This window comes from Leopardus geoffroyi, chromosome E3 (genome assembly GCF_018350155.1).
Source record: "Leopardus geoffroyi isolate Oge1 chromosome E3, O.geoffroyi_Oge1_pat1.0, whole genome shotgun sequence".
In the NCBI taxonomy this organism is placed as follows: domain Eukaryota; kingdom Metazoa; phylum Chordata; class Mammalia; order Carnivora; family Felidae; genus Leopardus; species Leopardus geoffroyi.
This window is the reverse complement of record NC_059340.1, coordinates 37,614,064-37,632,272: the sequence shown is the minus strand read 5'-3', so window position 1 is coordinate 37,632,272 and position 18,209 is coordinate 37,614,064. Positions and strand designations below refer to the sequence as shown.

The 18,209-nt window shown below is 44.2% G+C and overlaps 1 protein-coding gene across 1 annotated transcript in view; it reads right to left on the bottom strand.

Annotated features, from left to right (window-relative positions):
- LOC123589271 (ectonucleotide pyrophosphatase/phosphodiesterase family member 7-like) overlaps positions 1 to 16,471 on the bottom strand; it is a 31,915-nt gene extending 15,444 nt beyond the window's left edge. Inside the window, exon 1 of the mRNA XM_045461149.1 lies at positions 16,156 to 16,471. Coding sequence (XP_045317105.1) covers positions 16,156 to 16,405 — 250 coding nt within the window. The 5' untranslated portion in view covers positions 16,406 to 16,471. The remainder of the gene's footprint in view (positions 1 to 16,155) is intronic.
- Between the last annotated feature and the right edge of the window lie 1,738 nt (positions 16,472 to 18,209).

Below are 18,209 nucleotides of genomic sequence, written 5' to 3'. Positions count from 1 at the left end.
GGTTGTTTCTAGGTTGTTTGGCTACTGCGAATAATGCTGCTATGAACATTCATGTGCAAGTATCTGTTTGAGTCCCTGCTTTCAATTCTTTTGGGTATATACTTCAGAGTAGAATTGGTGGGTCATATGGTGACTCTATGTTTAACTTTTTGAGGAATTGCCAAACCATTTTCCATAGTGGCTGTACAATTTTACATTTCCACTAGCGTTGTACAGGAGTTCCGAATTCTCTGCCTCCTCACCAATACTTGTTTTTTCCTTTTTTTGATTTTGGTCAACCGAGTGGATGTGCAGGGGTATCTCATTGGGTTTGCTGTGCATTTACTGAATGACTTATGGTGTTGAGCATTACAACCTGGGCTTTTAATCTCTCCGTGATACTGTATGTCACGCGGGGGGTTGAATACCACAAGTGAGGGTACTTTGTTATGGGTACGTGGGGGCCAAACAGACAAGAACTTGTCCTTTTTTGAAATCTACAACAAATCCTCTCCTTGTTGTAGTGTCCAAGTTTTCTCATGGCTGAGCCATGTCATATCACAGCAGATGAAATGGAAGCACAGAGATAATTCACCCAGGTAGTAGCTTGCTTTTGTCTTTATCTTTTTCACCTGCAAATCCTGGATTCTGTTCTTTGTGACTCTTCCTGCCCAGTAAAGAGCAAATCACCATGGAATTATAAATGCCTGCCACTTCACCTGTTCTAGTATTTATCCATGGTATCTATACCACCAACATGAGAATCAGTTGAACTACTGTTAAAAAACACAAATTCTCTGTTCTCCAATCTAGCCCTTGCTCAATCCACACATCTAGGGTTGGGTCTGCGAGTTTGCATTTTCATAAGCCAACTGACACGTCAGAGCCACTGGTTCAGGGACCGTTAGTCATTCACATATGTATGTGGATTAGTTCTAGCAGATTACCCATTACTCCAAAATCTGGGTTGATAGCAGCTTCCCTGAGAGACCAAAGGGAAGGCTTGGCAGCTGTCAAAACCTGGAGTATTCCAGTATCTGGGGAAGCTTGGGGGCTCAGAGACATTGGGAGTATTTGGAGGAGGGATAGGAGGAAGCAAAGGACACCATGGACATGGAAACTTCCCCTCCCTGGACCTTAATGATTCTGGTTTCCAGGCTCTGGGACCAAGAGGTCAATTATAGTATCAGTTAAATAGACTAGCCTGGGAACCCATCATAGAATCCCTTTTCCCCTCAAAGAGATGTTACCCAAGTTTCAAACAACTAATCTAAAATGAGTTCAGGGAGCATGACCCTTCCATTTTGTGGCATGGCTAGTCCCAGTAATTGCAAAAAGGGAACTGTCTTCATGGTGTTTGTGTTATTTCCACCCTGACACTTAAAGGTATGTTCTAAATCCAGCCAGTGGCTGGGAACCACTAATGACCCAGCAGGAATTTCCATTGCCCCTTCGGTTCCTCCTTCCTGCTGCTCAAGCCTTTTATCATGGTTAAGGCCCTGTTCTGGAATGTGGGCAGAACAAGACGGGGAGGTGGGGGGAAAGCTAAGAAATGAACAGCTGTAGGGAGCAGCAATCAGTTTTACTAAAATTGCATTTTGTACTCTGGAGACAATCAGGGACTGGGCTGGGAAAGCTGTGTGAAGGTAACAGTGTTGGCCATGCCTGGAGTTCCAGTAGCTGCAAAGGAACTGGTTTCACTTGGGTTGGGTGATGCTGCCCCCACTGCAGTATGATGCTACAGAAGCAGGGCTGCTTTCAGGAGTGGGACACCTGGGTTTGGTCTTGGCTCTTGAAAGCACTTGTTCTTCCCTTGGGCTTCATTTTCCACCTTCATAAAATGAGAGGATTAATGATTTCCAAGGTCCTCTCTGGCTTTATCCATTCTGAGAGTCTATTATCCATGTCATTTCAGTGTCTGTGATGTGGGTAATTATGCAAGTTAAACAGGAAGTAGGATGAGCTCTCTCAGAGAGCGTGATTCCTGCTGCTTGCTAATTATGCTTTAATCAGGGTACAATGCATACTCCCACACCATACATGTTATGGCAAGATGCGGGTAAATTCTCCCAGCCGAGCATTTCAGGTGTGGGAATGAACCCAGCTAGATTCGACTCCTTTCTCTTGATTCTCAGAAACTGACATTTATTTATTTCTCAAATACTTGCAAGGTGAATTTAGAGAACCATCAAATCCAGCATTTGATCCAAACCCTCCCCTTCAAACATTTTGACCCAAGTACTATCCTCCATTGTCCCATGGTGTTCATAATCTAGGGACCAGGGGAGAGAGTTAATAAGAGAGCATGTTCTGGGGGTGCCTGCAATGCTCACAGTCACTCACTCTTAGGATTCCCCAACTTACAGGCCCTGCCGAGAGGCAGGTCTAGGTACCATATTTGTACCATGTGATGTCTCCTCCCTACATTCAGTTGGCTGGCGAGAAACCCAATTCTCTCTCAAGACTTAAACGAAGAGATGCAGTAACTAATCAGCTGGTGGTGGGCTCCCAGTAGCCTACCATGATAGGTCATGAGCAAAAAGAGAAAGCTGGTTGTGAGTGAGAGAAGTAGAGATAAGAGAGTTCCTGGGGCTGATTAGAAGGAGCACTGGGTTTCTGGATGTCTTCTTTGGAAAAGTGGCTGTTCATGTCTTCTGCCCATTTCTTCACTGGGTGATTTGTTTTTCGGGTGTTGAATTTGGTAAGTTCTTTACAGATTTTGGATAGGGTTGATGGGGGGGCAGGGGAGAGGGGTAAATAGGGGATGGGCATTGAGGAGGGCACTTGTTGGGATGAGCACTGGGTGTTGTGTGTAAGTAATGAATCATGAGAATCTATCCCCAAAAACCAAGAGCACACTGTACACACTGTATGTTAGCCAACTTGACAATGAATTATGTTGAAAAAAATAAATAAAAAAAATAGGGACCACTGGGATTCTGAGAGCCAGAAAAGTGGGATCTGGTTTCTCTAACTCTGTTTTCCATTTTTCCTAATTATCCCTCATTTGGTTCCCTTGCCCAAGTTTGCCTGTTAGAGTCTTGCAAGGTGTTTCTTTCCCTTGAGCTAGTGTGAAAGGATTTCTGTATTTTACAGCTGTTGTTCCCTGACATAGCTGGAGATCAGTGCTCCAATAGATGCTGAACAAAGTGCAGTGGGAACACAGAAAAGAGGGTATCACGGAAGGCTGCACAGAGGAGGTGACACTGGAGCCTGGTGGCAGGTGAGAGTAAATGCAGTCCACCCTTGAGCAACATGGGCTTGCATTGTGCAGGTCCATTTACATGCCAGATTGTTTTTGACAAATACAGTACAGTACTATAAATGTATTTTCTCTTCATTATGACCTTCCTAAAAAATTTTTTTAAAGTTTTATTTATTTTTGAGACAGGGAGAGACAGAGCATGAACAGGGGAGGGTCAGAGAGAGGGAGACACAGAATCTGAAACAGGCTCCAGGCTCTGAGCTGTCAGCACAGAGCCTGACGCGGGGCTCGAACTCACGGACCGTGAGATCATGACCTGAGCCGAAGTCGGCTGTTTAACCGACTGAGCCACCCAGGCGCCCCTCCTTATGACCTTCTTAACAACATTTTCTTTTATTGTGAGAATATAGATTATAATACAAATAACATATAAAATATGTGTTAATTTACTAAGTTATCAGTAAGGCTTCTGGTAAATATTAGGTTATTAGTTTTTAAGTTTTTGGGGATTCAAAAGTTCTATGTGGGCTTTTGACTGTGTGTGGGTTCACCACTACTAACCCCCATGTTGTTCAAGTGTCAGCTGTATTTGCCATGATTTTTAACTATTAAAACTAAGCAGTTCACTGCTTGGGCAGAAGTAGATAGTGGTGGTTTTATAATACCCTGCTCGAGTTGTAACCATTGTCAGTTCCCTCCCTTCAAGGATTAGGTAGCTCAAGTTTGCCTAGTTCTTATTTGTTAATGACCTAAACTTACATGATATGCCTTGGGAAAGAAGTGAGCACTGTTCTGTTCTGTTGTTGTGGACAGATCACTATTTTGGCCATTGTTAGATGGCTTGAGAGTTTAGTTCCATAGTTTGAACTAAGATAGGGTCAGGCGTCTACCCGGTAAGACTGCTGAAAATCTTTCCTTTTTTGATTATAATGACAAAATGATCGAGATGGTTCACGACAGGCTTATTGTTGTGAACAATAACAAACAACAAAATTGTTGTGACTGGCTTATTGTTCTAGAGCAGAAGCCCTGCTCTAGAACCTGCAATTTTTTCAGTTTTTGCCAGTGTTTTAGGCTATTCCTTGGCTTGTGATGGATGAAAACCACTCCTAAGGTTAGGACTAGACCAGACGTAGACTGTAGACCTATTAGATCTGCCAAGGCTCAAACCTTCATGGGCCTTCAGATCATACAAGAAATGGGTATCTGTGCAGTATTGCCGTTGGCTGTCAGGGAGTGTCATTGGAACTGGGCACACATGGCATTAATGCCATTCCATCCTGCTTATACTTTGCATTCAGCATCCATCTCATTTCCTCTTGAATTTCAGGTGATTATCTATAAGTATGTTTTCTCCATTAGTTTAAAAGCTTCCTAAGAGTAGGGCTGTGCTCATTTATTTTGGTATCAACCTGGCACAAAGCATAGGGCTTTACCCTTAGTAGGCATTCAACAAATGTTTGTTGAGTTTAATTGAAAAAACTCCCTCTTCTGCCCCATTTGCAGATGGCCAGGTATGCTCTGAACAAGTAGGAAGCAGAACCTGATTTAATCCAAAGTCAATTTGGGATAAAAGATATTTTAGTGGGATTAAAATAAACCATGCCAGGGGCGCCTGGGTGGCGCAGTCGGTTAAGCGTCCGACTTCAGCCAGGTCACGATCTCTCGGTCCGTGAGTTCAAGCCCCGCGTCGGGCTCTGGGCTGATGGCTCAGAGCCTGGAGCCTGTTTCAGATTCTGTGTCTCCCTCTCTCTCTGCCCCTCCCCCGTTCATGCTCTGTCTCTCTCTGTCCCAAAAATAAATAAACATTGAAAAAAAAAATTAAAAAAAAAAAAAAAATAAACCATGCCATAACTTAATAACTCAATAAGGGCATTCCTCTCCCCGCCCCCCCAAACATTTGCTCTGTTCCTATCTACTAATTTTCAGGTGGAACAGTGTATATTTACAGATAGTCCATCTGGGTGTAGACACACTTTAATGCTGAGAAACTGCTTGTGTTATTCACTAATTCCTTTAAACTAATCTACCATATAAACTATAAGCATATCTTCATTTTCCTCCCAATTTGTGATTCATTAAGTTCACATTCCCAAAACCAAAGAAGAAAATGTCTTGTTAACCAGCTAGTATGAAGTCAGGAAGAATGGTTGCCAAATCAGGTCAACTAACCACCTTAAATCCACCCAATATTCCTTTCTCAAGCTAACAAGCTCATTTAGAACCACAGCCAAGACACTGATGGGAAAGCAGCCTCCACTGATGCTGAAAACCACACTCACCCAAGTTTACACACCCAGGGTACCACCCATTGATAATACACTGGACCCATAACAAAAGTACTTGAAATGAGAACAGGTGAACCAATCAAAATTTAAAACCTTATCAATTCCTGCTATAGAACTGAGGCTTGTCCCCAACACTAGCACTCATGATGGCAGCCCTTGTCTGGACAGAGAATATAAAACCCTAGCATGCCCATTTTACTAAACCACTCTTGCTCATGTGTAAGTGCGAATGAAAAATGCTGATGCTGCTTCTTTTTGACATTGCTTTTTAATTATGGCCATCAATAAATCATTTTATCCTTGAACAAGACTTGAGAATGGCCCTAAGGCAGAGGCACGATTCCTTAGGAACTAGGCCAACAGAGAATGGTCTTTCACACTCTATACCTCTTCCTTTAATCTGCTGTCAAAAGCAGAAACGTTCTCTCTTTGAGTAGCTGGAAGCAGACGGCTTCTTGAGTTCCATCTGGAAACTCTATTAACACACAGTTCTACCCTTGACCTGCCTTACTAGCCACTGTCACGGAAATGGGATCTCTCCGCTGTATTTTTTTTTCTCACTTTATTTTCTCCTCTTACCACTATAGTGGACTGAATGGTGCCCACTGGCAACCCCCCCCGCCCCCGCTCCCCCCATTTATATGTCCATATTCTTATTCTCAGAACCTGTGAATGTTGCCTTATTTGGAAACTAGGTCTTCATAGTTGTAATTAAGGATTTTGACATGAGATGATCCTGGATTATCCATGTTGACTTTAAATCCAAAGACAAATATCCTTACAAGAGGCAGAAGAGGAGAGGACGCAGACGGAAAAGGAGAAAGGAGACAACATGATCATGGAGGCAGATATTGGAATGATGTGGCTACAAATCAAGGAATGCTGGTAGCCACTAGAAGACAAAGTGGGAGGGAAAGATTCTCCCCTTGAACCTCTGGAGGGAGCATGGCCCACTGATAACTTTATTTTGAGCTTCTGGTCTCTGGACTTTCAGTTGCTTTAAGCCACCCAGCTTATGGTACTTTGTTACAGCAGCCATAGGAAACTAATACACCTGTGCTGTTACCCTCAAGTGGTTCCAGCTTTTCTCACTCAAGACCTTGGAATCCAGAGCAGTCATGATTTTTTTTCTCAGTTGCTGTGGTGTTTTGGGCTGACATGTTCTCATGTGTAATCCATAGACCTGAAGCATCAGCATTACTTGGGAGCTTCTTGGAATGGCCCCACCTCAGATCCTTTGAACTGGAATCTGCATTTTAACCAGATCCCCAGGTGATTCATATACATATTCAAATTTGAGAAGCACTAATAGGAGAATCTCTAAGGTGGCAATTAGATCTTTTCTCCACCTGGAAGAGTCCTACTTTCTTCATGTTAATTATGGTGTGGAGGTTACATAAAAACAAAACCAAATCAAAATCTTTGGTTAGAAATTTACACTGATGTGTTATAGATGACATGGCATAATGTCTGGAATTTGTTTTACAAGGTTCCAGAAAGGGGACACCTGGGTGGCTCAGTCGGTTAGGTGTCTGACTTCAGCTTGGGTCATGATCTCACATAACCTGCATTGGGCTCTGTGCTGACAGTGCCGAAACTGCTTGGGATTCTCTTCTCTCCTTCCCTCTCTGCCCCCCTCCATTGTTCATGCTCCATCTCAAAATAAATGAATAAACTTAAAAAAAAAAGATTCCATGATGTGCCTGGGTGGCTCAGTCACTTGAGCATCGAACTTCAGCTCAGGTCATGATCTCATGGTTTATGAGTTTGAGCCCCGCATGGGGCTCACTGCTGTCAGTGCAGAGCCTGCTTCAGATCCTTTGTCCTCCTCTCCCTTTGCCCCTCCCCCACTTGAGCATGCGCGCACTCGTGCTCTCTCTCTCTCTCTCTCTCTCTCAAAAAATAAACATTAAAAAAAAAGTTTCCAGAAAGAAAGGCAGGCAGGCAGAAAAGAAGAAAGAAAAGTCCACTGAGTGGAGACGATGGAACAAGATTGGCAAAATGTGGAAAAATTCTTACAGTTCGGTGATGGGTATAGGGGGTTCCTTGTGCAATTTTCTCTGCTTTTTCTATACTAATTTTAGAAATTAGTGTACTGAAAAGTTAGGGAATACCCTGGTTTTCCAGCCTTCCTTATTTTCTTTTTTTTTTTTTTTTCTATGTTTATTTATTTTTGGGACAGAGAGAGACAGAGCATGAATGGGGGAGGGGCAGAGAGAGAGGGAGACACAGAATCGGAAACAGGCTCCAGGCTCTGAGCCATCAGCCCAGAGCCTGACGCAGGGCTCGAACTCACGGACCGCGAGATCGTGACCTGGCTGAAGTCGGACGCTTAACCGACTGCACCACCCAGGCGCCCCAAGCCTTCCTTATTTTCAATTATTTTCTTTTCTTATTTATGTTCTTAATAATAAGAAATATTTTCTTATTTCTCCACTTTTCGTTCCTTGTGGAAATGATTAGTGTTGGAAGCACGTCTTTTCTGTCTCTATCTGTGGTTTTCTTTGCTTTGTTTCATCTGTGTTTGGGGCTTTGTTGACTTCCAGGACTTTTTCAGTGGAGAGTGGTTTCTGGAGGAGAAGGATGGGAGCTGATTAAAAGGTTTACATCTTCTAACTAGGTTTCCAACAACATCTGCTGGGTTTGTACTGTTAACCAGCAGCAGGGATTTAATTTCCTTTTCCTTTCCCTACCTCTTTTACCCCTTTCAGACTCTATTTTTTTTCACTGGATAGAGTGTCACATGGGTGACCTTTGGCCCCCTGATTTATATGTGATTTGTGTATTATACCTCTAGTTCAAGGGTTCTCAAGTAGGGGGTGATTTTGCCCCCCAAGGAACATTTGGCAATGTCTGGAGACATTTTCGGTTGTCACAACTGGGAGAGGGGAGGGATGTTGCTAGCATCTAGTGAGTAGAAGCCAGGGATGCTTCTAAGCATTCTACAACACACAAGACAACCTCCCCAAAGACAAAGAGTGATTTGGCCTAAAATGTCAGTGGTGGGACATTGAGAACCCTGCTCTAGTCTTGAAGATCATCTAAATACATTTGGCCATGCTTCTTTTGCTCTTGTCTCAGGCAGAAGGAGAGGTGGATTCATGACTGGTTACGACATCTATGAGGACTTTTTACCTCTTATAGGTTGATTTTGGGATAGAATGTAAGTAACTGATCATTTATGCAAACTGTGCCCTGCCCACCTCCAGGGGGCACCACCCACATAGCATTCATGAAGACAGCTCTTCCCAGAATTGTGCTGTACACCGTCTACATGGTTACAAGTGGTGGTTCTGATTTTGGAGTTGTTCTGGCGGGGTTCTGGAATTGGGAGAAGCTTAATTTCTGACTGGTAGGGACCTTGAGCCTACCATCGAGTGTCCTTCCAAGAAAGGAGGAAATGAAGAGCAGAGAGGACCTCACTGTTATTATCCTCCACCATCATCTCCTTACGAGCATCCCCCTTTCACCTCTGATCCATATCTATTTGACTAGATTTAAAATTGTTAAATTATAATATCACAGCTTAAATTTTCTATAGCCTTTGTCTGAAACATGGTGGTGATAGCTTCTTATTTTCAGTAGGTTCCTTGGGGGAGAAAATATATGCTGCTGCCATAAGACTTCCTATCCACCCACCACTTGCTTGGCGGGATTTCCTTAGTTTCAGCAGCATAACTTATTCTCCCTGGTCTTCAATCACTTTGCAATAAAAACTGAGATTGCAGAAATGTTCACTGTCATTACCAGTGATGGAGCAGTAAGTACAGGCTTCTGGAGAGGGAGAAGGAATTGGGTGATTTAAACTAGCAGAATGAGCTTCTAACCCTCAGAGAATGGCTTTTCATTTCAGTGAGATCTGAGGGGAATTGGGACAGTTCAGGGAGACTGGGGGGACCATGCTGGGATGTGGCTGTTTGCAGGTGTGGGTACTGTGTCCACGGGGTGCCCCATAGCTGAGGCTGTGATTTCTTGGGACTGAGTACTGGGCCACTGGACTGTACACCCCCATCCCTACATCGTCAGCCCCAGGCTGGCGTGGTAGACCTCAGCACTTCCTGCCAGTTCTTCCTCTGTTGGTCTTTTCTGTGATAACAGTCCTTGACTTTCCACTGGGAACCCACCAGCCCCTGACTTGCAGTCCACCTGGTTTGTGTGAGGCTTGCCACCCCCTTAACCCCAAACTGGGGGTGGACACGTAGTCTCAGTTTGGGTGTTCAGCATTGTTCCACTCTCCCCCGGGCCATAGCGATTGGTTCTGAGAAGTAAATTGGTCCATTGAGAGCCAGTCTTGGGAATTTTGTGGTCACTCTTAGAGAGAGACAGAGAGGGAGAGGGAAAAGGAGGGAGATAGATCATTGTGATGACATAATATGAGGATCTGGATTACTAATGCCTGTAGTTATCAACTAATTATGTCTTATGGTACAGTTATCGGTTGAACTGTTTCTCAAAAAAGATGTTGAAGTCCTAAGCTTAGATGCTCAGAATGGGACCTTATTTGGAAATAGGTCCACTACAGAGATGAGGTCATGCTGCAGTGGGGTGGGCCCCTAATCCAAATGACTTGTTCCCTTATAAGAAGATGACTATGTGAAAACAGAGACACAGGGAAAATTCTGTGGATTGGATGGAGGATGGGACTGTGGCATCTACAAGCCAATGACTGCCAGAGATTGCCAACAAACTACAAGAAGTGAGGAAGAGACAGGAAGGATTCCCTGTGGATTTGAGAGGGCATACAGCTCCATTAACACTTTGATTTCCAACTTCTGGACTCCACAAGTGTGAAACAATAAATTTCTGTTTTTTTTTGTAAGATTAAAAAAAATCTTTAAGCAATCTCTACACCCAACATGGGGCTTGAACTCACAATCCTGAGGTGGAGAGTCACATGTTCTACCAACTGAGCCAACCAGGCACTTCATAATTTTCTGTTGCTTTAAACTGCCCAGTACTGTTGAGTAAACTGTGGTACTTTGTTATGGCAGCCCTAGGAAATGACTATAAATACTTTCAATTAATAATTCTCCCCCAACTTCTTCTCCTCCTCCTCTTTGTCCTCCTCCTCCTCATTTTTGCCTAAGCAACAGAAAGTCTAATACTGATGTGGTGACACACTATGATTGGACAGCCCAGCCTCCATGGACATTTATTGCCCCTCTGACATCAACCCTTGGGTTCAGGGGTTAGCCATAATTCTGCGGGCTTTCTGGAGCTTCACTCTGGGGCATGATCCTGTTAACTTTTGCCTTTACACAAAGACTGATGCTCACCTCCTGTTTATCTAAGCCCCATCAGGGACCTGTTTGTGCTAGGCAGAATTCCAAAATGGTTCTCAAGGTTCTTGTCCCCTGATATATATGCCTGGTATAATTCTTTTCCCTTGAACATAGGTGAGACCTGTGGCTTGCTTCTAACCAACAGACCATGGAAAAGTTGAGATTTTGCAGATCCTTTGAATCCTCATCAGTTCATTTTGAGTTAATCAAGAGGGAGATTATCCAGCGTGGGTCTGACTTTATTAGGTGAGCTCTTAAAATAGGATCTAGAGCAGAGAGACCCTCTCCTGTGGCCTCAAAGGAGCAAGTTGCCATGAATTCTACAGTTTCAGGGAAATGGATTCTTCTAACAGCCATGAGAGCTTGGGACCCCATCCTAGCTGACACCTTGATTGTGACTTTGTGAGACACTGAGCAGAGGCTCCAGCTCACTGGTGCTGACTCCTTTCCCATGGATACTGAGAGATAATACATGGGTGTTGTTCTAAACTGTTAAGTTTGTGGTAATTTGTTCTGCAGCCACAGAAAAGTAATACATCATTCTATTTTAAGAAACTTCCAGGTCCTGTGGCCAAATTCCCCTGTGTGTGTGTGTGTGTGTGTGTGTGTGTGTGTGTGTGTGTGGCATGGAGTTTGGGGGTGGGGGTTATGAGGCCAGGTGGGAAGAAGAAAACTATGTTGGAGGAAGTAATGGCCCATTCACTGGGGGAGGGGATGAGATTGATTAATGTGCAGGCCTACCCAGTGCCCGTCTTTGGGGAGCTGGAGGGAGAATGTTTCCTCCAGAGCCAAGGCTTGCTTTGCACTTGGGAGCTTAAATCCTAGACAGGGGCTCTACTTCCCCGTCTTGTAGATGGTTCTGGGGAAGCCTGTACTTGGAGGAAAAATTTACATTCTTTGTAAAGATGCAAAGATTTTTTTGAGTGTAGAGGTGATGAAGTTGGATATTTTGAATTAGTAGCCAGTTTTTAAGAAATCTTCTTTCCTTGAGTCTTTTGCTCAGGACTTCTGCCCTTCCTGCTTCAAGGAGAGGATGCTATTGGAGAAAGCATGGGAAGTGGGTATTCCTCTTAAGCTCTGCCCCTTATGGTAGCCATGGAGGAGCTGTGGTGCAGAAAAAGGCTTATGGGGGGGACACAGGCAAGTGAGAACACATCTCTCTGTCTGATTCCCCGAGCTGTCAGTGAAAGGAAACACAGAGGCAGAAGGATCCACAAGAAAGGGGCTCTTCATCTTTCTCCCTGGCAGAGCTGCAGAGAAAAGGAAACAACACCTGAATAGATTTGTGGGATCTGGAAACAGAGGGGACATGAGCCTGTGTCTTGGGACAAGTCCTAGGAAGTGGCAAGACCTTGGAGTCACTTAAGTGTATAGTTGGCCATTGTTCCCACTGCCAGGCCCAACAGAGATGCTAAAATAATTGTTGAGTGGAAGAATGAATACGTTGGAAGCCCCCTTAAAAACTCTCCAGGAGGACTTTCTTTACCAGCAGCAGGGAAAACTGATGAAGGTCATGTGACTCTGGTTCTGGGGTGAGGGCTGAGATACTCACACATCTGACAGCCCCCAGGTATGAGGAGGCCCTGCTGCCCATATCTGGGCAGCAGATTCTCTGGGGGGCCCAGGGTTCTGACCTTGGGCAGCTGAGTCAGCTGTCTTAGGGAAGCTTGCTCATGGGTCCTTGTGCCTGGGGCATGGCTTCTCCTGTCCTGGGACCACCTGGCCCCTGCTCCTTGTACTCTGTCTAGGAAGCTCAGGGAGGTGGCCACATGGCTTCTCAGACCTGAGCCTGTGTTGGAGCTAGGATGTGAAGCAGTGCAACAGGCTCTTCCTCATCACCTCTCTTCTATGTTAAATTGCCCAGAGGTGTTCGTAAGGACACAAGTTAATTAGTCGTTGAGCTAGGAGAGCCCCCTTTATCATAGTTTGTGTCAGGCCTGTACCCTAGAATCTGATGAGGTCTTTGGGCGCTGTCAGCACACATTTTAACCATTATTTTTTCTATTACGGATAATTCTTGCGCACACTGGAGTCAGACAGAGGTCGGCTTGAGCTCAGCTCATGAAGACAAATGCTGGGGGTTTTGCTGGGTCTGGGGTGGTCTCTGTTTCATTAATACAACATATCCAGGATATATACTCGTTTCCTGGAAGCTCTGGGGATGGACAACATTCAGAGGGGTTTGGAAAGATTACTTAGAATCAAAGACACTGACGGGCTGTAGTCATGCTGGAGGGTAGGGATTGAGGAGCCAGTGTCTGGAACCATCCAGGACTGAGTTTGAATCCTGCCTCTGCCCCAGAAAAGATTTGTACATCTTTGAGCCTCAGATATCTCTGCCCTGTAAAGAGGGTAACTGTCCTGACTTCATATCACCGTTAAAATTATTGAAAGATCTGATGATCACGGTACCTGCTTGGCCTATTCATAAGCAGGTTCAACCATTCAAGGCAGGGGTTTTCAGCTGGGGCCAATTTGCTCCCACAGCAGACATTGGGCAATGTCTGGAGACGTTTTAGGTTGTCATATCGGGAGGAGGGGTGCTCCTGATATCAGGTGGGTGTACAGACCAGGGATGCTGCTCAGCATTCCACAGTGCACCGGATATCGCCCCTCCAACCCCAGCACAGAGAATGATCTAGTCCCAAATGTCAATAGAGCTGATGTTGAAAAACCTGTTTTATAGTTGAAGCAGAGTGAATGTTCACCTGCTCAATAAATGGCAGGTCTAGTTATAAATAAGAGGGTTCAAAGGAACATGTTTTTTTCCACAGTGGGTGAATTAAAAAGATTATTTTGTATACAATGCTTTGTTATTTATAGGCAATACATTTCACATGGTCCAAGATCTAAAAATTATACAGGGGGTACAATCCAGTCTCCTACCCTGTGCCCTCCTTGGAGGAACCAGTATCGCCAGTTTCTTGTGTATTTATCCAGATTTCCTCTATGCATCTACAAGTAATTGTATGCATATATATATACACATCCATATTATATGAACACATATATTCATGCTACACACATTCTTTGCATCTTGCTTTTGTCACTGAATCCATTTTGGAGATAGCTTCCTATCAGGACACAAAGAACTTCCTCATTTTTCTTTTGAAGGTAACAGACTATGCCATTCAATGGGTGTCTGGTATTTTATTTAGCCATTCCCCTCTGGGTGAATAGTTAGGTTGTTTCTGTTTTCTTGTGGTTACAAATGCCAATGCAATGAATAACTTTGCATGTACATCATGCATCATTTTCCACCCAGCAGATATATATCTGTTGGATAAAGTCCTACAAGTGGAATTGCCAAATAAGAAAATTTGTGCAATTCTGATTGTATTGGGTGTTGCCAAATTACCCTCCATTGAAGCTGTACCCAATTCCATTTCCCACTGGCAATGAAAGTAGACGAGGAGGTGCAGTAATTTTATAATTTTTAAAATTTGCTCTCACTGTTTATATCTTCTCATCAAGAATCTTCTGGGAATAAATAAAAGGTGGACATGCCTTATAATATTTTGTGCCCATCATATTCTCAGTGTTCAGGGACCCAGAATCTGCCCATGGGAGGTCTTTTAAGTGTTACAAAGTTAATGCCACTGGGAAGTAGCATTCTCTTTCTCCAGAAAAGGGCTATTTAGTTCCTGCTTCCTGGCACTAATAGTTCCCAAATGACTTGCCTCTCAAAGAGTTTACATGTAGGAAAATCTCCCTCTGAGTGGTTGTTCAGCTTTATTTTTTAAGTTTCTGATTCAAGGGCCCCTTTGAGAGTCTGATGGAAGCGATAAAACCCTCTCCCCGAAAAAGGTACTAGCAGTTTGTGTATCATTTCAGAGGCTCCCAGAGCTGCCTTGGACCCCAAGGGCGTGGTTTTCTGGATAGGGGTGAGGCCCATACTGCCAGGCACCATTCCATACCCCACAAGAGGGGTCTGTGGATTCCAGGCTCAGAGCTGGGCAGAACCAGTTCCTTGTGGCCAGGGACACCCTGGTTCCAGGCCTGGCTTCTTCCTTGCCCATTTCTTGGCCAAGTGACTGATGAGTTATTTGGCCTCTCTGAGCCTTCATTTTCTCATCTGTGGAATGAGGACAACACTTGCTTTGCAGTATTATTGTATTGGAGACATTGAAGCCTAAGCACCTAGCACATGCCTGGCTTCAGGCCCATGTTGGAGAAAAGGAAGCTGATGTTATTCTTACTATCGTGGAATCCTTTGCATTTTGGTATTTGGGATTATGGAATGACCACATTCCTCCCTATCACAGACACCTGGAACATGCTCTTCCCTATGCCTGAATGCTTTTCCTTCCTCTTGTCTCCTGTACTCTCTTTCAGTTCTCAGTTCAACTGCTCCATCTCAGAGAGCCTTTTCCTGTTTCCAATTTCAAGTCAATTTGCCCTTGCTCTCTTCTGGAGAAACTCTTCTCTTCCTTCTCAGTGACTTTCCTAGTTGTAATGAGATCTGTTAGTATCTTTTCTTGTCTAATGTTGTGTACTCCTCTTGGGCTACACGTTCTAGGTAAGCTGGGGAGACTGGCAAGGGCAAAGGTACTAAGACAGGTGGGGACTGGGTGGAGGCACAGGCAGGTGACCTTTGTGATCTGGAAAGAACCGTGTAAGGGAAAGAGAAATAAGAGAAGATAGGAGAGAGTGGATCAGGGGCCAGGTCATGGGGACTTTCTGGGCCACAGAGAGACAAAATTTGAATTCTCTTCAAAGAGTATTGGTGTCCCTCCAACTCTTCAGTAATAAGCCAGGGAATCCTCTAATCTAATTGAGCTCTTTAAACTTTAATGTTTTACTATTTTTATAAAGTTCTTTTAATAATTTACTTTTGTTTTTTCAAATCATTATTTTTTTAAATGTTTATCTTAGAGAGAGAGAGAGAGAGAGGGAGAGAGAGAGAGACGGAGCATGAGTGGGGGAGGGGCACACACACACACACACACACACACACACACAGGGAATCTGAAGCAGGCTCTAGGCTCTGAGCCATCAGTACAGAGACCCATGTGGGGCTCGAACTCATGAACTGCGAGATCATGACTTGAGCTGAAGTCAGATGCTTGAATGACTGAGTCACCCAGGCGCCCCTAATAATTTACTTTTGGAAAAGATCACCAGCCACTGTGTGTAAGGCAAGGGGCAGGGTGGGTGGGTCTGGGGAACAGGGAGCAGGGGCTAGGGAGGCTGCAGCTGTGTGGTCCTGATTCTGTCTGCAGACTGGGACTCTGTAGCAGTGGGGTTCTAGAAACCAGAATATTCTTAGCTAGTGCTTCTTCCATTTGCATGAACTGCCTCCGTCTCCCAAGAGCTGGTTGAGAATGGGCTGTATCTCAGGGAATGACAGACACTGGGGCTTCCACTAGCATTGGCAAATTGGCTGCAGAGTGGAGCTTACCTGAGATGGTGGTGAAGTGAGACGGGGACGTCATTGTCACGAAGGGTGGTGTGAGGTACTTGGCCTTCACGCCCTCCTGGGCCAGGCGGTCCATGTTGGGGGTGTCCACATCCTGGTCATAGTTCCAGCGGAAGCCATCGAAGGAGATCAGCAGCAGCTTGTTGAAGTTCTTCCTTCCAGGGACAGGGTGGCAGCTGGCCCAGCCCAGCAGGACGGGCAGCAGCAGCGTGAGGACCCCAAACCCTGTCATGCTGCGAGCACCAACATCACAGAGTTTGTGGGCCGGCTCCCATTTTCTCCCTTTTTTATCTGCGATTGAACAAAGTCCAAATTGATAATTCTGCCTGAGCTCCGCCGTGGATCAAAACACCTGGAATGTAACAAGATGTCATGTTTTACGTGATGGAAAGTTCTGGAAATGGATGGTGGTGATGGTGGTACAACCTTGTGAATGCATTCAATGCCACTGAACTGTACACCGTAAAATGGTAAAAATGGTAAATTTTATGTCATGCATATGTTACCATGATAAAAATAAGTCAAACCATGTGAAATATTTTGGACTTTTATATCAATTCCGCTATTGTGAAGATTTGGGGAACAAATTAGATTGGTGCTTTCCTTTGCTCAGTATATTCTGTTTTTATAGGGAGAACAAATTATTGTGAATTATGACTACAAACGCAGCCACCATGGATTGAGGGCTTGTGAGGACTAGGAACTGTATATACATTATCTATTCCATTTAACTAAAAAAAATCCTAGGTAGGTTATTAGTTGGAAATGCCCCATAAGAAATAAAAAAAGAATACTGTGGCTAAATACACATAGGATAACACCATTTTAACCATTTGAAAGTGTACAAATTCAGTGACATTTGGTGCATTCACAATGTTGTAAAGCTATTATCTCTATCTAATTACAGAACTTTTTCATCCCATCAAAAGGAAATCCTATACCCATTAGCAGTCACTCCTCATTTTTACCTTGCTTAGTCTTTGGCAACTACTAATCTGCTCTTTGTCTGAATTTGCCTCGCCTGGACATTTCATACATGGAATCGTAAAGTATGTGACCTTTTGTGTTTGGCTTCTCTCACTGAGCATGATGTTTTCACGGTTCATCCATGTTGTGATATGCATCAACATTTCATTCTATTCATGGCTTATTAGTGTTCTACTGTATGGATATGCCACTTTTTATACATCCACTCACCAGCTGATTGACATTGGGGTTGTTTGCACCTTCTGGCTATTGTGAATAGTGCTACTATGAATATTTGTTTGAATACCCTCTGCTTTCCACTGAATTTTTACAACATATCTATCAGGTGGTTTTTACTTATTATCTGCTGCATAAATAGTTCAGAGAGACTATGGAACCACTTCAAGGTACTACAGCAGATGTGAGGCTGGAACTTCAGTTTTTATACTTGGCTACATGTTTGCTGGGCATGGGAGGGGTGTATTAAATTTCCCAAGGGAACAAATTGCTTTGTATACTATTCTTTTTTTTAAAGCGTACTATTTTTTAATGTTTATTTTATTTATTTTTGGAGGGTGGGGAGGGGCAAAGAAAGAGACAGAAGCAGAAGCAGGCTTCAGGCTCCAAGTTCTGAGCTGTAGCATAGAGCCTGATGTGGGACTCAAACTCATGAACCATGAGCTGAAGTCAGCCACTTAACTGACTGAGCCATCCAGGCGCCCCACACCCCACATTTGTTGAGCACATATTCTATCCTAGGGGTAAGAGACACAGAAAAATAGATGCAGAGGTTGCCTGTGGGTGGCTCAGAGTCCAGGGGACAGGCAGACAAGTATTACATGCAATGGAAGGGCCTTGCTGGAGGTGTGCATGGGAAGTGATGTGGGAGCAGAGATAGAGGGTCCCAACCTGGAGAAGCTGGGTAGGGGAGGGTTCCTTGGAGGAGGTAGTGCTAGATTTGAGTTTTGCAGGCTGGGTGGAATTAACCTGTTGGAAGAACCATCGCTCAGCCATCCCTCTGGATATGACAGCATCTGCTTCTGACCTCTTCCTGTAGGTATATGGATGAC